The following is a 27,460-nucleotide window of genomic DNA, read 5'->3' on the forward strand; positions in this document are numbered from 1 at the left end:
TGCAGTCTGGTATCCTTGAAGCTAGAACAGCTAAATCTTGTATGAGTCCTGGGACATCATTGTCATCCATGCAGAACAACTAAGAATTGTACTAAGGTGATGGCTTTAAAGAGACCACTATCTGCAGTCCTTGTTCCTTGGCTTAATAGACTGGACTTCCTTACACGTAATTGGATGGAAGTTGGTGACACCTGCCTGTTTCCACCATCTTGCCTGGTTCACAGGGCAATGGGCCCATTCCATTTTGCTTTCAAGGGACATTCAATACCACTAATTTATCCATTCATGAAATATTTTCTGCCTTATCTCCAAATTGCTCTTCTGCCTACATGTTTCCTTCCTTCAGCACTGGCCATTGATTCTCAGTCCATTTTTACAGAGTCCTTCTCCTCTTTTTAATATGTAGATGCTGGATTCCTTGGACCTTTTGTTATAAATTCAGCATCATGGCTTTAATACCAAGTAAGCATTGATGATTCTTACATTCACATATTTACCCTCAACCATCCTTGGACTTCAAGAACGTCTAATTCATTTAAGTGACATCTCCACATGGGTGTCTAATAACTCTTTCAAACTTAATGTAGGCATAGTCATGGCAGAATTTATTAAATTTCTCCATGAGTAAGTTATCTATTGCTGCTTAAATATTTATCCCAAAATCTGATGGTTTAAAACAGTGAACATTTATCATCTCACACAAATTCTTGTGTCAGATCTCTCATTGTATCAGCAATCAATTGCTTTGTAACAAACTATCTCACAAAACAAAATGTACTACTGCTCAACACATTATCTCTTACATCTCAAATACAAGCATCTACTATTTCACTGTTTCTGAATTCCAGTAATTTGGGGAGCTTACGTGGTCAGTTCTGTCTTGGCATCTCTCATAATGTTGCAGTCTACTGTCATCTGAGGACTGGACATTGGCTATAAGAGGTACTTTCAGTATCACTCATGGGCTTCAGTTTCTAGCTCAATACTACCAGGAAGCCTTTCTTCTTCTTCTTCTTCTTCTTCTTCTTCTTCTTCTTCTTCTTCTTCTTCTTCTTCTTCTTCTTCTTCTTCTGCTTCTGCTTCTTCTTCTTCTTCTTCAAAATTGCTGTGCTGTTACCATTTTATTGAGTTTAATAAAAGACAATAAAAATCAATTCAAACATGCTTGCAAACAGATTTCCAAATTTCAAGACAACTGCCTTCAGTTGTCAGGCCAAAAGATAAGATAACAGATGTCTCCATTCCTATGGCTACAGTGTCACGATTCATTCAGTCAGTCAGTCTTCATCCAGCCGGTCAATATCCCGCTGTAGGCCAAGCACTGAGGCAGGAACAGTTCCCCATTCTCATGGCATCATCAGCACGGTGACAGACAGAAACTCAGAAAAGTCTTACTTCTTAATGCATGGTCTTCTCTGAAGGATTCTTATGTGCTCATACGACAGAGCAGCTGAAGAAGGGCAGAGCAAGTGATCGCATTCAGAGAAACTCTACCAAAAGCCTGGGGAATTAGAATGGACACAACAGTGTTCCCATTGTTGGTTTCCTTGTCCTTCCTTGTTCTGTTTGTCCCCTCCCTTCTCCACTACCAAGTTCCCTCAACTCTCCTCTTCAAAGTCAAAGTTGAATGGTCTTTCCTGGAAATCTGTTCTTTCTCAGTGAAAGCTGGCCAAGGCCAAATATTCTTTTCTCATGAATACCTGAAATTTTTCTTTACTCTCAACTACAGTTGAACTTACTTGGCAAAATTGTCACAATTTTACTTTATACTCCACATGGAAGCAAAAGCTATTTAGTACCAGGAGCCATGTTTTGCCTTTTATAGGTATAGGTACTGTGTTGTGTGTGTGAATTCCACACACCACTGTGGTGATATCATGCTTGTACAGATAAACCCTGTCTGTGCCCAGTCATCTCACTTCCTGTTTCTGCCCAGCCATCTCATTTCCTGTCTGTCTTACAGACCTCCAGACCTCTGTGGTTAGTTAGTGGCAAGTCCCATTCTCTGATCTTCAGAAAGACTTTATTTGCACAAGTAAGATATCACCATACACCACCTTTGATGAAATAAGTTTGGAAGCATGGGGGATGTCTCCTTCCTAACCCTGAAATTTCTCCCCAGATTCTGGCTGAGAACCAATATCTTTCATCATGGGTCATTTCTTCATACATAGGGTATAAACGAAAAGTTTGTCTTGGATAAGAAACATATGAATCAAATCAGCCCTTGGGTGGAGTTAGGAGTAGGGAGTATGGATGTGGGAAGCCTCTTTCTTGGGTGTAACTGGCCTTGCAGCTGCACAGCCAGATCCTGTCAGCACTGCCTTTTCTCTTTCTTGTGCCCATCATAGGCTTCAGAATCAGATCTAACAAATGCTGCCCATCTATGTTTGTCTTTCCAGGTGGATTATGATCGAGCACAGATGGTCTTCAGTCCTCCATTGTCAGGGTCCGACACCTACCCCAGAGGCCCCACCAAACTACCTCAAAGTCAAAGCAAAACAGGCTACTCTTCAAGCAGCCACCAGTACCCTTCCGGGTACCACAAAGCCACCCTGTACCACCATCCTTCCCTGCAAACCAGTTCTCAGTACATTTCCACTGCTTCTTACTTGAGCTCTCTCAGCATCTCCTCCAGCACCTACCCTCCACCTAGCTGGGGCTCCTCGTCGGACCAGCAGCCCTCCAGGGTATCCCATGAACAGTTCCGAGCTGCCCTACAACTGGTGGTCAGCCCAGGAGACCCCAGGGAATATTTGGATAACTTTATCAAAATTGGAGAAGGGTCAACAGGCATCGTGTGCATTGCAACTGAGAAGCACACAGGAAAGCAAGTGGCAGTGAAGAAAATGGACCTCCGAAAACAGCAAAGACGGGAACTCCTTTTTAATGAGGTAAACACTGTTTCCATTGCCTCTTTCTCGTGTTGATGTAGCATCTGCTTCCTATTTCAAAAGCAGTGTATATAGGGACGAGGAAGAAAATTCAGCCAGTGAAGTGCTTGCTCTACAGGCTTAAAGACTTAAGTTCTGTCCCCAGAACTCAAGTTCACACAAACAAACAAACAAACACACAAACAAGCAAACTGGCATGGTGATGTGTGCACATAATCCCAGTGCTGGGAGATCTCCAGTTTTGTACTTGCTCCAATCTGGTGCTTTCTGGCCAGACAGCCTAAGCTATTGGTGAACCCCCTGGCTAGTGAAAGACCCTGTCTCAAAAACCCATGACACACCTAAGCAATGACATTCAAAGTTGTCCTTTAGCCTCCACATACCTGCTCATACCCATGCACCACTGCATACACACACACACACACACACACAGAGAGAGAGAGAGAGAGAGAGAGAGAGAGAGAGAGAGAGAGAGAGAGAGAGAGAATGTTTTCAGACATACAATGACACTGAAAATAGAAAGGTGAGACTGGCATTACCCTATAATTCTTCCACTAGTCTTGCTTGTTATTTGCATGCATGGCTGTTCCTTTTACAAAGTACTCCATATGTATCAGCTACTGTGCTAAGCACCAGACTAGTTGAGCACAACCCTATGAGATAAAAAGGTGTTGTTATTACATGAGAGACAAAGCAACTCAGAGGTTAAATAACTAGATAACTAGCCAGGATTATATTACTAGTTGACTGTGAAGCCAGGGTTTGAGGACTATCAGATTAAAGAACTCATACTGTGCTGTCTCTGTGGGTATACTCACTACTCAGTATTTCTAGAGATCTGTCCTCAAATGTCTGCTCACACCAAACTCCATACCTACTCATGTCCTTTGTACAAGGGATATATGGTGCTTACATTTGGTCTATACATGTTCTCCTATGTATGGTATATCATTTCTAGATTGCTTATAATATTTAATACAAAGCAAATGCTATGCAAATATTTGTTATATTACATCATTTATAGAATCACAAGGAGAAAAATCTGTACAATACAAACTCATTTTAAAAACGACCTTCCAAACATGTTTGTTTGATTGAACAGATATGTAACTCATGAATACACAAGGCCACCAACCATATACATTTATGTATAGTCATAACCCCCAAACTAAGCAATGATAGCCTACATTAATATTTTAATATTTTGTCTTATATTTTTCTATCTACTTATCTTCTACTTGGGATAATACTATACATGTAGGCTGATAGCTAGCTATTTTTAACTTGTTTAATTTAGGATTTGATTTCATGTTAATAAAATTTTAGAAAGTACATTGTTATATTTTAATATATCAAGCATATCATTTCAATGGACTCAAATTCTTCCATCATATATATAAATAAAACACATTACACCAGTCTCTGATTTATATTGTTTTCAGCAACTTCTGTTTGGCTTCATGTTTTGTAATTGTATTAGATTTATAAATTAGGATGAACAAGTCAAATAACACATACATATATGTAGTTTTTAGAATATTAATATATAATGTTTTTAGAAAGCACCAATTTGGGCCTTTACCAACAACAGTTCTCTGTCACATTTGTTGGCATTATTTGATGTTACATTAGCTCCACTGATATGATATACATGGACCCTCTTTATTATTTTAATTAGAATTTTTAGTTGGCTGAATTTATTTTTTTACATTTACATGCTATTTAAACTTTTCTTTGAATCATATGTCATGTGTTTTCTTTTCCAATAGAAGTTATGGCATTTGATTTACTAATAATAATTGAGACATCAATTTATTGTATTTGTTGTATATGCACACATCAATATTATTATATATGTTATGTATGTATCAATTAGGATCTTTAAAATAGGTGAGAAGATATATAAGTACTTGTAATGCAAAAACCAACATTTTTGAGTATTTTCCCTTTAATAACTTTATTAGCAATGGAGGGAGAGATGATTTGATAGAGATGCCAATCTCTGGCAAAGAATGTACAGTCCACATCTCCAGAATGGCTGCTTGAGACCTTTGATGTTCTGTTGGGAGTTGTCTGAATTCTCTTATAGGTATACAGAAGTGAATTGATCCATGGACACTGGACCAGTGCTCTCAGCTACATTTGAAATCTCATCAATGGAGACTCCATGAAGCCCAGTGGCTTCCCAAATCACTAGTTCCCACAAGATGCTCATTTCTTATGTGAACCCTATAGCCACACAAATGTCCAGATAAGTGGGCTTGAGCATCTTGCCTATATCCTGTTTCTGATTCTTGGAATGTTTTTTCTAAATCATAGTACTAGAACAGTTAGGCATGACTTACTACTTATCACAAACTCTGAAATTCAGCTAGAAGCAGCCACAAGGCAATAATTCCCAGATACTCTTTCCAGCAAGAAGGCTTGCTTTGGCCTTTAAACTTTTTTTTAAAAGGCTACACAACTTTTAATTTTACACTCTTAATATAAATATGCTCTTTATATTCAGACAAATTCTCCCTCAGATCCATCCTAAGTCAAGCTGATGTCTTATATAGCCCTCTGATTGTTTACTTCATGGACCTCAGTTACCACCCACTTACTTACCACCCACTAACTCAGCCTACAGTGACTCCTTGGTGGCTTGACCCACAGTAAAGTATTGATAGTGACAGATACAAATACCTTAGACTTGTCTGATTGCATCTCTCCAAATGACTCAGTAAACATCCTCTTTGACAAATTTTGCTGTATATTTTAAGGTTTTCCCTTCATTTTCAACCCTTCTACCTTTTCTCTCACACATCCCATTCTTATCTTTCCAATGTCTGTTTGACCTGTCATTTTTTCACAAGTGTACTCACTTGATCCTTTTTTATTATCATTGTTGTTGATGCCTCTTATCTACAGTAGATCCCTGAAGAAATTGCCTGGCACTTACTACCTCTCCTTCAAAATATTGATAAGGCCACAAGAGAAAACATAGCCAGATTTAACCAGCAGAAGTAAATACGTATCTTTCTCACTCATCCAGGTTGTGATAATGCGTGATTACCACCATGACAATGTAGTTGACATGTATAACAGCTACCTTGTTGGAGATGAGCTCTGGGTGGTCATGGAGTTTCTAGAAGGTGGTGCCTTGACAGACATTGTCACTCATACCAGGTAAGACAGATGATTCAAAGCACTACCTCAATTACTTCCTCCATAATTTCTTCATGAATTATTAACACTGTGCATTCCAGAAATACAACCCCAGAGTACTTGTTATAAAGTCATGCATATATAGACCATTCATTAATTTAATACCCCCACACACACACTGTAAGTTACCAATAAATATTGATTCAATCTCAGAATCATACTGAGAATTCCATTTTAATAACAAACAACAGAACCTCTCCACAGTAACATAGAGTTTGGTTTTATCCTCCTGAGTTACCATACCATATCCATACAGTAACTCAACCAGGGCTATCTGAGGACAGAAGGGACAGGTAGAGGGTCAAAATTTTATGCCATGTAATGAACCTGTTAGGAAATAAAAATTCCTCAATCCTGGTTGAATACAACTTGATTATCTACAGTATGAGAGTTCAGGGACATGAATTTGCACTAACTGCACAAAAGCTATCAAGTGTGGTCATTTTCCTTTTACTTCGATTGGGTCTTTAAAGTGCCCAGTGCCAGGATTTATTTTCTAATAATCATGCCCCAGAGACTTCATTTCCTTAATTTGGAGATTTTTCTAGACAAGGACTAGAGTCATATACTAGTTCTCCAAAACCCAAGAAAGGGGCATCTCTTGAACATTAGAAAGCTGAACCTAAGCCTGTCTTGTTCCTTTTTTTCCTTGATTCCTTTCTAGAATGAATGAAGAACAGATAGCTACTGTCTGCCTCTCAGTTTTGAAAGCCCTCTCCTACCTTCACAACCAAGGAGTGATTCACAGGGACATAAAGAGTGACTCCATCCTCTTAACAAGTGATGGCCGGGTAAGGCTTTCCTGTTGGGTTCCCTCCAGTTTGGTTTGTCAGATTGCCTGTCATGGGCATTATTCTCTTAAGCACAATTTCTCACAATTCTCATTTTTGTTACTCACACATCGCCCACTCCACTTCCCAGAACTTGCAAAGGGGAAATTGCCTTTCCTCTGTATCATCCTGTTACTCAGAATTACTGGTGATCTGAAATTGATGGAGAATTTGTATCCTTTACAATGAGAGTAGGAAGTAACAGAGACTATGAGAATTTCTTTTATCTTTCTACTTTTTTGATAGATAAAAGGAACTGGCCTTTTTTTTTTTTTTTTTTTGGCTGTATGTACTCTCTTCCTAGCTTCAAGATCTCCACGTCCCTGTGAGAAACAGATGACCCAGTCTTCTTGACTAGTTTGAGAACACTTTATTGAAAAGATAGTTTACCAGTGTGTGAGCAGACATAGAAAAATCATAAATAATAAGCCCCATAGATGAGTGTAGCATTCTGAGATAGACCACCATTGTTACTGCCCCATGCTTAAGAATTTGTTATGTTTGGGGCTCTGATCTTTGATAGGAATCAGAATATCATGAACTTGCAGGAGGAAGCTTGAGAATAAATGACCCCCTTCTGACTGTACTCCTTGCTTCCAATCTCATGCAAGCATCCATGTAGTCAGTGCATGCTGGTTTCAGAAGGCTCAAAGAAAAAAGGAAAGGCATCTGGTTTAACATGGCAAATAGAAAGCATTTATTGTACTATGTTTCCACGCCCAGACTTATGCATTTCTCATCAAAATAATCTAAACAATACACTCTGCTGAAGTACAGAAGTCAATGGACTACAGGCTATGTGAAAGCCAGAGATATAGCAAACCCATATTTCAAGGATGTTTCAGGGAGAAGAATCTTGAGTCATAGATTGTCACTACGTGGGCCCTTTCTCATGCCTGTGATATTCTCACTGGAGGCAATGAGCTTGGGGTGAAAGTAACTGACATTTCTTTGAGGTATATAGCTTTTATAATCCAGCAATCTCAGAGAGACGGAAAATGTTCATATCACATCAGAAGTTGCTGAAAAACAATCAGAGATGAGCTAAGAGAACTTGCGCACTCACTTGGGCTTATCTAGTTTTAGTTTTAAAAGCTAAATTAGTAAATTTTGAATTATGAAATTAGTAAATTTAATAAACTACAGAGGACAAATATCACTCATAATGCTGTTACCTAGTTTCCATATTTCTATGTACATGTATATATTATGTGTGATTTGAGGATTATGTAGAAGCAGTTTTAAGTACTGCTTTTGTCATGACTCCAGTTAAAACTTTTTCATAAAGAACAGTTCAAGAGCATGCATAAGTCAGCTTTGTTATACAATAAACCACTCAAAACTAAGTGGCTTAAAACACTTTTCATGTATTCTCGCAAAAACACATGGATCTGTAGTTGGAGTTTCATCAGCTAGGACAACTGTTCTCTGTTCCATATGTTACTACCTTTGCTTTCTTACATGTGTGAGCAGCCTATAGCTGATGTTCTTCTTGTAGTTGCTGGCTTTCAACCAGGTTAAAGTGCAGTTTCTCCAAGCTCAACTCTAGGATCACGCTTCATCAAATTTGATGAGACATGAACATTTTCCATCTGGCTGATGTTATCTCTACCCTATGCTGGAAACATCCAATAAGAAAGTGATGGAGACCATCAGCCATAGGCTGATTACAAGCTGATGGTCTCCATCTTTCTTTTAGTTGGCTGGCTTTCAACCAGGGTAGAGTGCTAATGGGGCCATGTGTCACCCATATCCAAGGAGAGTCACCCTGACTAATTCACAGGTTTCTTGTGACAGTGTTTCCCAAAAGGTATCAAAAGAAGCAATCCCTGATACAGATTCAATGCATGCACTGTGTATTACAACCCTTACCTTATATCATCTTATTGAAGGATGCCACACATTCAACCAAGCTCAAATTCAAGGGATGGAGAATAAATTGTCCTCAGCTTTTTCTGAAAGCACATGGGTATGATGTGTCTGTGGGTGCTCCTATGTATGTGTGTACATGAGTGTGTTTATGTTGGTGTGTGTGATTATGTGTATGCTTGCATGTGACAGCCTAAGTCGGATGACTTGGAATGTTCACTAACTGCTTTCCCCCTTTCCTTAAAGCAAGGTCTCTCAACTGAACCCAGAGATTGCTGATATGACTAGTCTATTGCCCCAGGGGATTTCCTGTCTCCAACTTTCAATGTTGGAATCAAAGGAGGGCCATCATGCTCTCACAGCATTTATATGGGTTCTGTGGACCCTCGTTACAGTCTTCAGACTTGCAAAACAAGTGTTTCATTCTCTCAGCCCTCCACCTCTGCCTTCAACAGCTCCTCTTGATAGTATCAAATACAAAGTCATACTGCAAAGGGATGAAAGAAAGAATACATGTCTATACAGAAAAGGAGGTATAGGAAGAGGGCAAGAACCCACTCTGTCTGACTTGGAAAGCACCTTGTAAGACCCATGAACACAATACACATCAAACATTGAAGTAGTCCATGAATCACTCTAGGAATGGTACTTGAACAAACAACAAAATCAGGGCAGTCTCAGGCCAAGCTTTCTTCCTGTGTCTGGAGATTGGCAGCAGAGCTTCTTGCTAGAAACATATGATTTGAAGTCACTCAGGGTACTGAAATAATAGGACATAGTTTAATAAACTTAATTTTAAATTTTACCTTTGTCCAATATATGCAATTATTAATGTGCTCAATTGCTATTCTCAAAGGCATAATCTGTGTCTCAAACATCCCAGCACCTTTGTGTACCCAGCAGAGCCTACAGGAACAGAAGCATTGTGAATGCTACTAATCTTGATGATTTGCTAGTACATTTATTATCTGAATGCTTATTATGTGCTAAAATAGATAGGTCCTAAGGATGAACAAAAGAAACACTTATTTTTTTAAGCTACACCATCTGGGGTGTAGGAATGTAATAATAAACACACAAAGTAATAAACTTGCTATTGTATTGCCTTGCTTGGGAAGATAGCTCAGTGGGTAAAACGTTTCCTACAAAAACACAAAGATATGAATTCAGATCCCTATCACCCACATAAAAAGCCAGACATATTGATGTATCTTTGTAATCCAAAACTAGGAGATGGAGACAGGAGAATCCAAGACCTTACTGGCCAGCCAGGCTAGCTAAGTGATGAGCCCCAGTTTTAGTGAAAGATCCAGTTTTCAAATATAAAGTGGAGACCAACAAGACACCTATTGTTGACCTCCAGCCTCCTCACTTGCACACACAGGTGTAAGCAACCTCTCTCACATTGCAGAATATCTGTGATGGACTTGTTCTATGCAGTCTCTCAGACATCCTCCACAGCAGGGTGAAGTCTTAGTTCACCACAGGGATATCTTGCTTGGTAGCTAATTCCTCATCAGCTGTTTTTCTCTTCTTTATTATGCTTACCCATTTCACTGCCAAGGTTTATTACATCTCCCAAATAAGTGTCCTGCCTGAATTCTTGCCTTGGGATGTGCTTTTGGAGGGAAACACTACCTAATGGGGGTTCTTATAGATAATTTAATGAGTCTAAGTTCATCCCCCACATAACTTGAAGGAGGAATAAAGGATAAACAGAAACAGAACATCAACCAATGCTTTATGAACACTCTATCCAGTCACTAATATGTCACCAACACTCACCAGGAATCCATTATCTCCTCACCAAGGATATGCCCCTGATACTTGTTGTCTCCAGCTGCTCACTGAATGGATTGATACTGTTAGTCATGTTCCCTTGTTCATTATTTCTTTTATCTCTTAAGGAGCATTTTACAATTAAAAGAAGACTTGAAGATAGTCATTCAAAGGCAATTTTTAAATAAACAGAGATGTGGGCATGTGAAATAACTTGCTCTCTCTGAAACGTGCCCTGATCTCCATCTATGTTCCCTTTCTGCTACTCATCAGAAGGACGGTGTCCCAGTATAGGATGTATAATGAGAAGGCCTACAATCAGCTTTCATATCTCCTTTAACCATGCTATAAACTTTGGAAAAGTAATACCCAACTCTCTGTGCTCTGTCTGATGGCAGGAGAAGAAATGAGAGCCTGCCACTCTGAGTTAATGTCCTCTCCTCTTGGAGTTGGTGTTTAAAGAAGTGGACCTTAAGCAGCATTGCTTTCACCATCATCATACTGGCCCATTCTATTCCTTGTCTCAGTTTTGTTGTCCCTTGCTGTTGCTCTCTGTAGAGCAGAAGTTCTCAGACTTTTGTGAACATCAGAAACCAGTGAAGAACATGAACATAAAACCATTTTCCTGGGCTCTGTCTCTAGGGATACCAATTAAACAAGGCTAAATGGTACCCAGGAACCTTCATTACTAACCAAACTTCGAAATGATGCTGAAGTTACATGTGTTAAGTGTATTCACAAAGGCAACCACCTATGGCCTTAAACAAGCAGCAAAGGCAGAATTCCCTAGTTAATACAATTATAGAGTAGAAATTTTTATCATTTATTTTTAGATCTACAACTGTGCTAGGATGGACTTTCTTTTGCACATACCTCGACCCTGCACCCTTTTTGGAGCCCATTTTCTAGATAGGACATGTCAGAAGTAGCTGGGATAGCAGCAAGAGAAGAGCCCTATCTGAACTCTAAACTCTGACATCCTCGGTGTGTTCTTCTGTAACAAGCCACATCTCCTCTGGGTGGGGCAGGGCATTTCCTCCTGTTCTCTTAGCATAGCTGCATTAAGGAGACTGGGTGGCTTTCTAAGTTCCCACTCTATACAATTCCATCTAAAACAAGACTCAGCTTAGGGCCATGTGATTTGCTTCTAAGATCTTCCCACAGAGCTTTCTGATACTTATTATTTGAGTTCTCATTATCTACTTGCAGATTTATTTAGATAAATGTTGTGTGCAATTATGCTCTTTTAGAAAACTGTCTCTTTTATGTGCTTGGATGAGTTTAAAAAATCATACAAAAGCATTTATACTCTTGCAGAAGAAGAGTAGGCCTAACTGCCTAGCATCTAGTTTCAATGCCTTAACTTACACATTCTGTCAGAGAAATAATGATTAGGATCCCAGATTTTGAAGGGTCCAAGGTTTTTTATGTCTTCAAAGAGAAATCCATAGTAAGACAGAGAAATTAAAATGTACCAGTGTCCTAATGCTCAAAATCCCCCACCTTTGTCATTCAGGTTTCTGATATGTGTAGTCAAATTAAATGTGTTAAACCATCATTGTGGCCACCCATTTTAAATTTATGTGACACTAACAAAATTGAATGCTATTTATCTTTTAAGAAAAATGAAATTATGATCTTTAGAAACAACTAACCCTATACCACATCTATGAACACAAAGGCACATTGACATGCACACAAACATATACATATGCACACAAAGAGAGAATTATAATATCCTAAAGCTTACCCAGACTTCTGTAAAATGTCCTGTTTACTGGGTTCTTTCCTACATTTTCTAATTTAATCCCTTAAATTTTAGTCAAAATTGAACCATATTACTTCAAATTATAGCTGATACCATTAAAAATTCAGTCTTTCTGGATGCCTGAATATAGCATACAAACTATAGAAGTCAACATCCCTTTCCAAAGCCTGTATCTATTCACACCACTGGTTCTCTTTCCAAGGAAGAGCCAGTACTAATACTCAATTGATTTTCAGGGGTATATCTACACTTATTATTAAAATATAATAATTTCATGCTAGTTGACTACAGCTAATACTTTAAGTCCTTAGACTATCTGTGATGGCCCCAACCACACCTAAGGACTTGTGTAACCTCACTAAAAATGATGGTCACACATCTAGACTTTAGATCCTAGTACACACACACACACACACACACACACACACACACACACACATATATATATTATATATATATATATATATATATATATATATATATATGAAAGAAAGATAATTAGAGATCTTCTCCCCCTAATTTGTGCAGACAGATATGCTACAAACAGTGCTGAAGCTTACTGTCATGTACAAGGGAGTTTGAAAATGACTTAGTAGAAAGGAAAATGAGGCACAGAGCAATATCACTGTTTTCCCTCCCATTCTGCAAATAACGCCAGATTAGAAGTGGTTGACTGTGGCCTTTTCACTATTCTCTACCACAGTACATTTAGAAAATGACAGTAAGGGCTATGGACCATCCATCATTGCTACAGCACTCTCTTCATACCCCATGAGACATTCTATGATAGGAGTCTTAAGGTCATCCTTGTTTAAAATTAAATTATACTTATTTATTTGGTAGGAGGGTAGGCTCATGTTACAGCATGGTGTAGCAGTCATAGGACAGCTTATTGGAACCAGTTCTCTCCTTCCATCATGTGGATCCTGAGAAGCAAACTCAGATTGTCAGGATTGGTGGCAAGTGTATTTACTCACTGGGCCATCTTCCCAGTCTTTGAGTTCATTTTTGACATAACCATACATTTTTTTGTACCTCTATATGCTAAAAAAATCTTCTTGTTAATCTTGTTTTATAATTTATCCTATATTCATCGGGCAAGATAATGGCTTTCCAAATTACCTACTTGAGCATTTTATCAGGAGGGATCCAGTTGCCTTTCATTCCCAACCACACTATCAATGTGGACCATAGGTTGCTTAGCAAAAATTGTGAACAAAGGAAACAAAAAACAATAATAATTTCAAAAATACCTTAATCCCATTTCATCCATGCTCTATCTTTTCATTTAGAAATAGATGTCTTAACTATGTCAATAGAAGTTCCCAAAATGTTTCTTCTACCATGTGAATTGCTACCATAAATGTGTGACTCAATATAAGGTAAATTTACTGACAGATGTTTCTTCAGCTATAATGGTTACCAAAACTCATGAGTCAGAAATTGAGATTAAAAACCTGATAAATCTAAGGAACAGAGAAGAGTTAATTGACTGATTTTCCCTCCATGTTTTTCCAATTCACAAGCCTTGGACAAGCCTCTTGTCTCTTCCTATCCCTCTCTAGCAGACCTCCTCAGTCCTCCAACAAATCTACAGCTAATCCTAGTCAGCCAGTTACTGACTCCATCCTTTTGCTCAACGTGGCTTTATTGGCACAGTAGAATGGCTGTGCAACAATTCTCCTGAAACTTTCAACAACTATTTTCCCACTCCAAAGAAGAGCAATTGCCTTGACAAACATCATCTCCAGAATAGACAATACAGTCAGCACCAGGCTATGGCTCAATATTGAGAGTATGCTGAATTGTTTTGACTATTTGGAGGAAGAAGTCAACATGGACATTAGAAGAAAATTCTCACGGACAAGAGATGTGTCAAAGGTTCCACAATGTGCTTAAGAAATGAAAACACAAGAAGAAACAGGAGGGAAAAAAACCAGCTCTTTGTTTTGCATGGAAATTCCCAGGTTTTCGCATTGAAAAAACTTCCTTCTAGGAACTCCATTTGGTCTCCAGGAGTGGTGGTAGTATGTATGGAAAGCATTGAGGGATGAAGTTGGCACTATAGAAAGCAGGAGAACAATAACTGAGCAGATGGGTTCTTGAAAGCCATTCAAATGGATTCTCAATTTGTTCAAGTCAGCATAGGGGTATGAGGCTTCTCAAAAACAATAAAATAGATTTTGTCATGATTCCAAACTAGAAAGACGAATCATATTTCAAAAGACCCCCTGACTCTTCAGCCTTTCACAAGATACTTCTTTTCTTATATGAGCTGTGGTTCATGCTTCAAATTTAAGTGTGCACATCAATCAGCTAATGGTCTTATTGAACTATAGACTCTGCTTCAGTGGGTCTGGGGAAAAGGGAACTGAGGGTCTGCCGAACTAACAAGAATCCAGATGCTGCTACTTCATCTAGCAAGACCCAAGTGCCCATCCCTCCATCTCTTCAGAGGCTCTGTCATCAACTGCCCTCTCTTGCTCTTTTATCTTCAATACTTGTCTTTCCACGAATGGCTTCTTCCACTCTGTAAATTTTGTTCTTCAGTACAGGGTGCTAATTGAAAGCCAGGAGCCTGGTTCTCTCATCTACTACCTCTTTATTCTTCTCCAGTAAGCTATTTTAGGCTTTTCTTATTTATCTGTAAGATGGAAATAGCAGTATTTTCTATCTTGTTGAGGAGAGTCTTTCTCAATCTGTGGGACATTACACCTGGGGATTTGTATTGAATGATCCTTTCTCAAGAGTTGCCTAAGACCATTGGAAAACACAGATATTTACATTATAAGTCATCACAATAGCAAAATTACAGCTATGAAGTAGCAATAAAAATAATTATATGGTTAGGGCATCACCATGACATGAGGAACTGTATTAAAGGGTCATGACATGAGGAAGTTTATAGATGGAAGCTTCTGTCCCATCCAGTCCTACCGCCATTCAGACCCAAATAAGCACACAGATGTTTATATTAATTATAAACTGTTTGGTCTATTGCTCAGGCTTATTACTAACAAACTCTTACAACATAAATTAACCCATAATTCTTATCTTCGTTTAGCCAAGTGGCTTGGTACCTTTTCTCAATAAGACATTCTTCTCTTGCTTCCTCTACATCTGGCTGGTAACTGTGTCTCTGCTTTTCCTCTCCAAGAATTGTCCTAGTCTGGTAGCCCTGTCTATACTTCCTACCTGGCTACTGGACAATCAGCATTTTATTAAACCAATATGAGTGACAAATCTTTACAGTGAATAAGAACATTATCCAGCATCAGAAGGTTGAGAACCACTGTGATAGGGTGCTTTGTAGAGTTGAGTGAGATATGTATATAAAGGTTTCCAGGCATGAATAAGCACACAAGAAGATTGAGCTAAAATGTACTAATTTCCTAGAATAACAGTAACAAATCACCACGGAGCAAGCAGCTGGATTCTTATTCTGTCTGACAGGAATGCATTCTTTCTCAGTTCAGGAGGCCAGAAGCCAAAAAACAAAATGTTAGAAGGCTTGTTCCTTCTAGAATTAAAAAAATATATATTATAATCCGCAACTCCTTTCTGGTAGTCCTTGGTGTCCCATGCTTTTCAGATCAAATGCTTGATTAACTGCCTGGTTTTCTATCTTTTTCCCATACCTGTATGTCTTATATTCCACATCTGTTTGGGTATCTGAGTCAGTGGCTCTCTGGCCTTCCCTAGTGTGGTATGACCTCAGTTTTGTTAATTTCAGTCATAATTCACATAATTAGTGACACTCCCAAGAAACACATTTATTTTAGGCAATAAATAGATGATAGATAGATAGATAGATAGATAGATAGATAATTATATAAGGGAACTTATTGTCCTACTTGATGGGGATTAAATTATTCAACAATGGCCTTCTACATTCATGAAAAGCAGGAAGCTTGGCAGTCTTCATCTGATGCTGAAGGCTAGGAGGTTTCCACAGAATCAAGGTATTAAGTCCATATTGAATGGCTACTACTAGTTACTGTTCCAGTTCTGTTCCTGTGATAAATACCGTGACCAAAAGAAACTTAGAGGAAGAAAGGATTTGTTTGGCTTATACTTAAAGTTCAAAACTAATCATTGGGAAAAACCAGGGCAGAAACTCAAGGCAAGTGGGGGGGGCACAAATCATGGGGGAGCACTGCTTGCTGCTCACTCTTTGGCTTGTTGTCTCAAGGTTCATGCTTAGTTAGCTTTCTTCTATAGCCCAGGACCACCTGCTTGGGAATGGTGTCACCACAGTGGGCTGGGCCCTCCTGCATCAATTAATAGTCAAGACAATTCCCCGACAGATGTGCCCACAGGACAATCTGATCTAGACAACTCCTCACTGAAGGCCACCCTCTCAGATTATTATAGGGTGTATCAAATTGACAAAGATAACTACAGTATGAAATATGACTGTGTATCCATATTTGCAAATAAGATTACATTCTGAGCCGGGCATTGGTGGCCCATGCCTTTAATCCCAGCACTCCGGAGACAGAGGTAGGTGGATCTCTGTGAGTTTGAGGCCAGCCTGGTCTACAGAGTGAGTGCCAGGATAGGCTCCAAAGCTACACAGAGAAACCCTGTCTCGAAAAACCAAAAAAAAAAAAAAAAAAAAAAAAAATTCTGAGGTCTTAAACACTCACACACACATACACACACACACACACACACACACACACACACACACATGTGCACACACACTAATTAATAAATAAATTAAATTTTAAAAGCTTTATAATGTGAAGGAATTGCTTAATAGGTATCATGTCTGAGCAAGCATCAGTTCAGATCCCTATGGGGCACCCAAGAAAAAAGCCAGACATGGCTGTGCATGTACCTAGCACTGGGTGACACAGACAAGAGGATCCTAGAGTTCCTAGCCAATTAGGTAGTTCCAAATTCAATGAGAGCTTCTGTCTCAAAAGAAGGTGAGATGTCATAGAGAAAGACACCATCCTTTGACCTCTAGTCTCCATGAATGTGCATACACAGGTGTTCACACACACACACACACACACACACACACACACACACACACACGCACACGCACACGCACACGCACACGCACACGCACACGCACACGCACACCACCTTTTTTAATACTAAAATTCCTATAGAGTTATGTCATCATAGCTGAAAATATGGGAATGTAGGGGTTCTATTGTCCTAGACAAGTACTGTACCACTTCGCTAAACTCCTAGTCAAAAGGACAAGTTTGGATAGAGAAGGAAAAATATTATCTAGCAAAACCTGAAATTAGGAATCTGAGGATACAAAATACTTAAGGAAATCCTGGAGAAAGGTTAAGAGAAGCTTAGAAGAATATATGAAGAACAGCCAGAAATAATTCATACCTGAAGGACAGAGTATATTTTAATCTATAACAATTTTAATATCTGATGGTCATTCTTAACCTCTCTAAGCAGTGCTGAAACTGCCCACTTACTTGAATTCTATTGTCACTAATGGTGGTAAGTTTCCCGTTGATGTTCTGTCTACAAGACCATCTGAAGTTCAGAGCAGGTCACCATGACTAGTAGCTGTGCCCTCCAGCGATAAACGGAGTCCTGAGCATTTGGAGTCCATATATTAGCAAGTGTCTCACAGAGGAGTTTGTTCTGAAATATGTTCTCAAGAGTACCAGAGTTCTTTGTAATAATTTTCAGAGCACTTCATGATGCCAAAGGCAAATAAGAGAGTACACACACTGAGTCCTTGGGCTAACCACTTTAAATGCCTGACAGCTGAGTGCTGACTCCCAGTTTATAAGCCTAATTTACACCTGTATAGGCATTCTTGTTGGCAACTTTGATCACCATAGGCAAAGGAGCTAAGATCAAAGAGAAGGAACCCAGCTCTGCTGTGGTATTTTGGCAACCTAGATAACTGGAGATCTTGCACTATCGAAAATATAGAAAAGATGTTGGCTGTTTGAATCATCTCATGGTGTATAAGAATCTAAATATGTTCAACCTGAAGAATCTGACCTTGTAGCAACATGAATCACATTTCTACAGAGAACGTCAAGTCAACTACACAAAATCATCATCTGTGGTGTTATTGTGAGTTTAAGAAATATATTGTTTGGAGGTATATTTAACTTGTAAAGGTTACCTGTGATTGTCCTATAATTTCATAAGAGATAAAATATCTTCAGGAGTTGAGATATTTAGAAGTCAAGACCAATGAGAAAGGGAAGGTTCTGACAACTTTTTTGCTGTCTCTGAGTCCCAGTGATAAATTTGAGTGAATTTCTTTGTCACTAATTTTTTTTTAGGTCTGTGTATATATGTCTACTTCTCATGGGCAGGGTTTGTTAATTATGACTTTACTGCTTTCCTTTCCTTTCAGATAAAGTTATCTGACTTTGGTTTCTGTGCTCAAGTTTCCAAAGAGGTGCCAAAGAGGAAATCACTGGTGGGCACGCCATACTGGATGGCACCTGAGGTGATTTCCAGGCTACCTTATGGAACAGAGGTAAGCAGGTAACAACCATTGCTGGGGACAGCGGACCCCAGGATCTCCTCAGGGACAAAGTAGTCCTGATTGGTGGGTATGGGAGCTAAGGGACTTCTGACTCCATAGTTGATCCCCAACAATAGGGATCTGTTGGCTCAGAGTTGGCTGTGACAGAGGAAACACTGATCCCACTGGGGACATCACTACAATATTTACACAGTGGCTTTCCCTTAAGTCCTACAGGGAAGTAGAAAGGGGATTATAGAGTCACTAAATACTGGTCCCACTCCCAATAGAAAGCTCTAAAGAAAAAAATAATAACTGGAATGATGGCTGAAGTCATGCAGAAATACTTCAGAAAAGGGAAAGAAGTATAGAAAGTACCACTAGGAAGTAATATTTGCAAATAATTGAAATATAATAGAAAAAGTATCTGTGTATATTGTAACAGACAAAATACGGAATAATTTAAACAAGGGGGTGGGGCAGATTGATGCTTTCAAGGCATGGAACAGTGTGAGCAGAAGATTGGAGGCACTCAAAAACTAAGCATAGTGCTCCCTTCCATGCACTGTGGTGCAGACGGCAATGGCAAGTGGTTTGTATTGATGAGCGAGCGGCACCTGAATGAAGTCTGGCTTGGCTCTCCTCTTGTTTTCTGTGGCCTTGGATGAGGACTCGGATTGTTTTCCTCACTGTGGTCCCCAGAGATAAATCCTCAGCAACAGTAGCAAGAGATAGATGAAGGATGCAGAGAGCAGATTAAAGTGCAATGAGGCCATAGCAACTAGACTAGAAGGGGTTTACAGAGCCACTGTCCTGGCCTCCCCTCCTCCAGCTTCCCATTCCGTACTCAGAACCATTTGCCATTTCTTCCTTTGCTTCACTCCCTGAACATAGTTTATGAAGCAGGAGTTTGTGGGATTGATTTAAAATAATAAACATAGAAGTGGAAAATCTCAAAGTGGGTGGGGAAAGAACTCTGTAAAACTCAGATTTGTAGAAGGATGAGAGCACACCATACGTGATACAAAGTAGATCCTTGATGTTTGCATTAAACATGCCAACGGACTTTCTCAGATTCTTATGATTTAAACATGACTTTCTTCTCTGGCCATGACATCTTTCACCATCTGCCTAGCTAAGTGGTGTCCCTTTCCTCACTCACCACTCCATGTAGTCCCTGCTGATGCTGTGAAAGAGGACGACCTTCCCAGAATAGAGGAGGACCAGTCTTTGGTCAAGGGTATATGAGTAGCTGTGATCCCCCTGATAGAACAAGCTTTCTCTTTTCATAATGTAAAAGTTTGGGTTTTCCTTCCTTCCTTCCTTCCTTCCCTCCTTCCTTCCTTCCTTCCTTCCTTCTCTCCTTCTTTCCTTCCTTCCTTTTTATCTACCCTGGTATGCAGTTAACACGTAGTTTAACAGCATAAAAATTAAACCTTTAGACTTGAGAATGCTTTATTTTCATTTCTAACGATCTGGTAGAAACTTCACTAGAGTCATCTTTAAAAATTACACAGGGCCCAAGAAGCTGGATTGCACCAGGGTTGTGAGAGCATACTGCTTTTGCAGAAGTTCTGGGTTCAGCTCACAACACCCACATCAGGCTGCTCACAACTGCCTATAACTCCAGGTCCAGAGGCTCTAACATCCTGTTTGGCTTCTGAGAGCACCTACCCCTACACACACACACATACACACATACACACACACACACACACACACACACACACACACACACACACAAGTAAACCTCCTTTTATAAAGAAAGATCAATTAGCAAAAAGGGTGATAATACAATAATAACTCATATAAATTTTTATCATAAAGTTTGAAATTAAGTTGTGAAATTAACTAATTTGTGAATAAAATATAGATCTTCTGGATTTCACAACACAACCAGAACTCCAGAATTTTCTCCATTTCTGACATAACTAGTAAATTGTGCCTAACAGGTGGATATCTGGTCCCTCGGGATCATGGTGATAGAGATGATTGATGGTGAGCCCCCATATTTCAATGAGCCTCCTCTTCAGGCAATGCGGAGGATCCGAGACAGTTTACCTCCAAGAGTGAAGGACCTACACAAGGTGAGGATTGGTCTCTGATGCTATGTCCAGAAGAGTTACCGGATTTTTCAGACTCCTTGTCCATTTAAAGACTGGCATATCCAATCCAGTGGGTCTGATTTGGGGTTAAGGGTTTTGGACGCAGTCATCTAGATTCCGATCAATGTTTTTCCGTGCATTTATGGGGCAAGTGATTCCACAGATCCAGCCTCAAAGTTTTTCATCTATAATGGGATGTCACCAGCTTGTATCTCAAAGGGCTGGTGAGAGGTGAATTGAAGTCTCCTTCCAGTATTCTCTCACTGAGTAGTTGGTACCTGCTGGGGACTTCTAATTGCTAGGGATATTCAAATTTCTTGACTCTTGTAGAGCTTGCATTCTAAGTAGTGAAGAAGGTAATGCAATTTACACCAATAAATTAAAAATAGTCAATGAATGCTATGAAGAACACAAAGTACTGTGGAGAGATGAAATTTACAAGATGGAAGACTGAGAGCTGCTTTAGTATAAAAAGCCAAGGTTGCCCTTTATGGAAAGATTCAACTAAAACAAATGAAAGAAGGCAATTGTCAGACAAAGATCTGGAAGAAAATATGCCATGTAGAAAGAGCATCAGATACAAGTACCTGAAGCCAAGGAAGAAGGCCTATATGTTGCAGCAACACAGCCAGGAGATAAAGATAGAATGTTCCAGAGAAATAGACAGGAGCTAGATCATGCAGGGAGAGAAAGGGCATGTTCATATCAAGGACCAATGGATGTAGTTTTCACATGTTCCAAGATAATAGCAACTGGGACTAAGATAAGGCTCATGGTTACTCCAAGAGTTACCCTGCCAGATCGAACTTCCCTGTAAGACCTGACATTTCAAGGTTAACCTCAGCCTACCCATACTTACATCGACCTGATTTATAACAGACAGAACATTAGGGTAGAAGAGTTTGGAACAGTAGAAGCTCCCCATGTCCTCTCACCTATTGCTGAAAAAAGCTCAGAGAATTATTGGTATAGCTTGTGAAGAGAATCAGCAAAAATGAAACCACAAGAATGCAGTAAGAGTTTGAAATTTTTGCTAGATTGGGTTAAGATTAATCAAAGAAAATTAGCTAAAAAACCTGTTTGTTAAAATAACTCCACACCAAGTAGAATTAAGTGCTAATGAATTCACAAAGATATATTTACTTCTAAGTTTTAAAAGCTGGAAAAAGCCCAGGCTTTTTTCCAAAATGAATAATCTATGGAATAATTGAATAGCTACACAAAAATGAAAACAATGAAAGAAATGAAGAAAGAATCTCACTAATGTGATGTTGAGTGAAAATAAGCCAGTGAAAGATAACAGTATACAAATATATGTGTTTGTATATATATTTATATGTATAACATATTTATGTGTATATACTAATGCTATATAATGTTTACATATTATATACACATGTATATATATATGTGTGTTTGTGCAGAATTATATGTGCAATTTATGCATATATTCAACATATATGCACATAAATTATATATACATATATAATTACATGTGTATGTATGTATATAATTTTGTACAAAACTTAAAAGCAGGCAAAAACTAATGCATCTTATTAGAAGTAAGGATACTCATTTTGTAGAGTTATACGTATTGCTAAGCAGAAGTCTGGGGCATCCTCTTAAAATGACAGAAATATTCTATATCTCAAAGGTAGAGCATAAACAGATGTCAACATATGATAAGTAAATCAGGACATTCATCTAATAGTGTTCATTTCCAAGTAGCATCTGATAGATGTCAGAAAAGACAACTTTATAAAAATTAAGTGGAAATGTCTGTGTTGACTAACCTGATGGCCATGCATTTCTCTCTGTGAAAGGGGGAGGGGTATCCCAAGCACTATTTCATAATCGAAGTCATCTTGCTCACACATACCACCAATGCCTATATAATCCAGACACTACAGTTGCTTTTATCATTTACCATCATTATCTAATTTAATAAATAGTTACTCTATCCTTTACCCCCATTGTTTTAAATTTTGAAAACAATTGTAATGATAGCACATATTTTTCTTCCATATCCTTCTCATTCATTTTGTATAATTTGAATTCATTGATAAGAGGAGTTGGGACATCATTTCAGGCTACTGGTGTGGGCTTCTGTGTTCATCCTTAGTGTTGAGTCTCTTTTCACAGGTTTCTTCCATGCTCCGCGGATTCCTGGATCTGATGTTGGTGAGGGAGCCCTCTCAAAGAGCCACAGCCCAAGAACTTCTTGGACATCCATTCTTAAAATTGGCAGGTCCACCATCTTGCATCGTTCCCCTCATGAGACAATACAGGCATCACTGAGATTCATAGAGAAGACAAACATAGGTGAAAACATGAGAATGATTCAGGAGAACATGAGGAAAAACCCACAGAACTTGCAAAGGCCTGTGCATTCTACACCAGCTGATTGGTGGGACAGCGTGATGACCTGACCGGCAGGGTTTGACAGACCAGGGCATCTTCCAGTGTCTTAAATAGGCATCTCTCCACTGACAGCTGATGAGGTCATTTGGAGCATGGCTTTAAAAAGTCATTATTACATATTTTCAGCCCTTCTTCCAGTGAATCAGAAGGACTCAGTACAAACTCCGTTATGATGATATATCCTAGCCACATGCAGGGTACCGCATAGGATTTTCTATATTGAAAGAATACTTTTCTGGCAAAAAAAAAGAAAGAAAGAAAAGAAAAAGCACTTTTTTTCTTAATGGTAGCAGTGTAATGTATTTTGCAATGAATTTGTAATTTTTCTGTACGATAGTTTTGATAATTTATAGTACTTTGATGTCACGTAGCCATTGTCTCAGTTGAAGTAATACTTGTTTACTAGCAGGCATTTGAACAAAACCTTTCCTACTTTTTTATCCCTTTCAGAGAACCAACGGTTCTTCAGGAACTTTGAATACTAAATGACCCTCAGTCACCGTCAGCTTTAGCAGAAAATCTTTCTTATCCTAACAAGTGTCTTATGTAATGGAAGAAGAGTTACAGAGTGATAGTGATGGTGCGGACATTTTATTTACCCAACCAAATATAATGAAATAAAGTTTGAGCCACAGAATCACCAAACGATTCCTTGAGAGAATGCTAAATATTTTGAAAAATCATTTTCTTTCAAGGATTCTGGTAACACACCAGTTTTTGAAGAGCAAGATATTTCCCTTGATGCCCACCTTTAAATAAGCTTGGCATCCCCTGTGGCCAAATTTTCCTCCCAGGGAGCAATTTCAGTGCTGGGATCATTGGACTCAGTTCCCCATGTAGAATGTTTTGGTGAGACCATGGAACTCCCAGGCTCACAAAAGAAGAGTGAACAAGGCAAGCTGTTTGGTTTTGTTTGTCGCTGTTTCTAGGACTCTGTATGCTAGGACACCAAACTCTTGTCTGTATTTATCTTCATGCCGCAGTATTAATCACTGTTATTCATGTATTGTGCTTGAAGTCTGAACGGATGATAGAGGGTGAATTAGCAAGGGGGTACTTTACCAGGTATGGTCTAACAAGTGGTGACCATGTTATAATGTGTTTCCAACATAAGGAGAGTTGTGCTGCTGTCTAGATCTTCCTGAATGTTGATAAAAATGAATGACTACTACAATACATTTTGTGTTGCTTGTTGGATGAATTTGCATGTTAACTGTAGGCCAATATAGATTTGCCTTTAAAACTCTGGAAGCGCTACATAGTCATCATTAGTTTCTATTAATTATGCATCAGACAAAAGCCATTTGTTACCAAACTGGAAAACCAGAGACTTTACTTATTGACTTCACATACTGTAACAAATATGAAATAAATTTGTGAAGATACTCTGGTTGCTCTAAGCATAATTAATATTTTTTGTAATTAATAGGTTGATAATTATTTATTATAGTTTAAAAGGAAAAAAGGCATAAAAATGACCTTTTGCTGAGTAGCTCTTCAGTTTTTCCACAAACTGGAAACTCTTTAACCTAAATAGAACTTATAACTTTGTTTCATAAAACACAGACGATCAATGTTTTATGTAAACTCTTAAGGTTTTAATATAAATGTGTAAGAATAAAAGCAATCTGAACCCTCAAAATGGCAATCCTAAAATGTCACAAAACAGAATGTCACAATTAAGCCAGGACTATGTAGGAGAGGAAAGAAGAATAAATCAGAATCATTTTTAACCAGAATCAACATTTAAAAATTAATTGCAGGAAATAGAAGATTTTGGATTCAAACAACTTTTGACAGTGTAATGGGAAATTTTTTCTGTAATTTTCTTATCATTGGTCATTTTTTACAGTTTTGGTAAGTTTACAAAATGTTCCAGTAGCTTAACGGGGTCTGTGAGCACTGAGCACTGGCAGAAACTGCACCACAAATAAAGCAAGTGTTTGCCTTTTCCCCACCATGCTATTGGAAAGACTTTATTTTCTGAATTTGTCTTATTGAGTAAATAAGGATGGTGTGTTTATGATCTTGGGGGTGCAAATGAATAGGTTTATGTGTCACATCATGATGTCTCAAACTGATCCCTGTCCCCAAAGTTTAAGGATTATGTAAGAATGTGATACAAATACCCAACTTAGGGGAAAAAAATACTAGGTTCTGAGAAATGAAGTTCAAGAAAAACCAGATGGAGAGCTAAGGACCTCCACTTTATCTCTATCCCATGGATGCTGTAGAGGCCTTTTCTCAGGAAATTTTATGAAAACAACATAGATATGGTTCTCTTAGCCTAGAATAGAGTGTTCATTCTCTTTGACACACAGGAAAAGCACTAACATTGACCCCTTGAAGTTCTAGAGAAATGCTTGTGACAAAGAACCCATTTCTTGTCTAGAAACTTTGGAAGGTTGCCTTCATGAAATAACCTGAGACAGGGTAAGGGAGGAGTCTGCACATCATGTGGCATGGGAAAAAAAAAAGATGGAAGCATCTTAAACCTACAGGAGCTCGATATAGAAGCAACCTTCCCCAGACAAGACCTCCATCTTTGTTGCAAAGGGAGTATGCATTCAGTTTTCTTGGCTGTATCTAATGGATCATGGAGAAGAATCACAGACCATGTCAAACTACTTTTAAAATGTAAGGAGGGCCAGAGAGTAGACTCAGTGGTAGGACACTTGCCACCAATCCTAGTAACCTGAGCATAATCCATAGAGACAAATGGTGCAAAGAGAGACTCGAGTAAATGTTCTTTGACTACCACATGTATGCCATGATGCACATTTGTACACATGTGCACGTGTACACACAAACACACACACGCACACACACACACACACATACACACACACACACACACACACACACACACACACACACACACACACAAGGAATTTTTATAAGTAATGAGATGCACAACCATAATGTGTTTTGAGGGAAATTTAGGGAGACATGGTTTCTTTTCTGCAGGAAACATGGTCAGAGTGCAACTGAAACTGAACTCTATAAAAGTACATCATCTACAGAGAGACTTCTGTGAACAGCAGAGGTTGCAGTCTTCAGACAGAACCAAAATGAGATTTGAGAATCTTCTCTCCTCTCCAATGGCATCTCAACTCAGCTGATGTCAGACATATTTCCAGAAGCTTGCCTCCATATGAGTTCCCGTAGAACCCATGATGGAGGGTGGAGGGTATAGAAAAAAGAGGGAATAGAATGTCATATTATATACCCGACCATCGAATCCTGCTTCTGTCTCTTTCTCTGGTACAAAGTCATCCAGTTCAAAGGGAGATGTGTTGGTTTTGAATTAACATGAGATTGACTCTTTGAAAGCCATAGATAATAGGTAAATGGAATTGAACTGAATTATGGTCATGTTCCTCTTACCCATCTGGAAGAACATGCTTTGGCAATTACTAAAAAATAAAATAAAATCATTTCATGAAGCTAACATCCCAGAGTCAGACTCCTTGGTCAATTTAATCAAATAAATAGATAGTGAGATTTCAAAGAGAGACAGATTGTATCTGGATCAGATATAAAATATATAAACAGGAAAATCTAAAGAAAATAACATGATACAGCACAAATGGAAGAGCTGTGAAAGGGAAACTGTCAGTATGAGCGTGTTGAATTATATTTCTATTTTCAGATTACCTTACTTACGTGTGGGTTACATCAAAAGGGAAACCTAAAACAAACATTTAAACGCAAATTCTGTACTTGTGTGATGAGCCTGGAAAGCTACCAGAATGAAGAGAGAGAGAAAATCAAATTCTATGTAACAATTTCCTTTACATTGAAACATTCTCTCCTGGAGTAGGAAGGGAAGCTCATGAGGTGCAGGAAGCTCACAAGATTTACAAAACTCAGGAGACTTCTCCCTACTTCTGTATAAGCAACAAACAATTGCTCATCTGGAGGACATCATTGTTCCTACAAGTTAGCTAAAGAACATTAAAAACATACCTTTTTAAAGTCAATAACCATACTATGGGGAGTTTTTTGGTGAGGCTCTTATCCGAACACCAGCCCCATTCCTGTAAGTAACCAATCCCCTGTGCTCTTGTTAGTAACCCCAGTAAGTTCACCATTTCTTGAAGGGACCCTTGAGT

The 27,460-nt window shown here is 38.7% G+C and overlaps 1 protein-coding gene across 1 annotated transcript in view; it reads left to right on the top strand.

The window, feature by feature from the left end:
• Positions 1-23,222, top strand: part of Pak5 (p21 (RAC1) activated kinase 5) — a 92,144-nt gene extending 68,922 nt beyond the window's left edge. The window contains exons 3-8 of the mRNA XM_027421681.2: positions 2,403-2,894; positions 5,929-6,062; positions 6,766-6,892; positions 18,706-18,831; positions 20,772-20,906; positions 23,067-23,222. Of these exons, the coding sequence (XP_027277482.1) occupies positions 2,403-2,894; positions 5,929-6,062; positions 6,766-6,892; positions 18,706-18,831; positions 20,772-20,906; positions 23,067-23,222 (1,170 nt within the window). The remainder of the gene's footprint in view (positions 1-2,402; positions 2,895-5,928; positions 6,063-6,765; positions 6,893-18,705; positions 18,832-20,771; positions 20,907-23,066) is intronic.
• The last annotated feature ends 4,238 nt before the right edge of the window (positions 23,223-27,460 follow it).

Source organism: Cricetulus griseus, chromosome 6, assembly GCF_003668045.3.
Source record: "Cricetulus griseus strain 17A/GY chromosome 6, alternate assembly CriGri-PICRH-1.0, whole genome shotgun sequence".
NCBI lineage: Eukaryota > Metazoa > Chordata > Mammalia > Rodentia > Cricetidae > Cricetulus > Cricetulus griseus.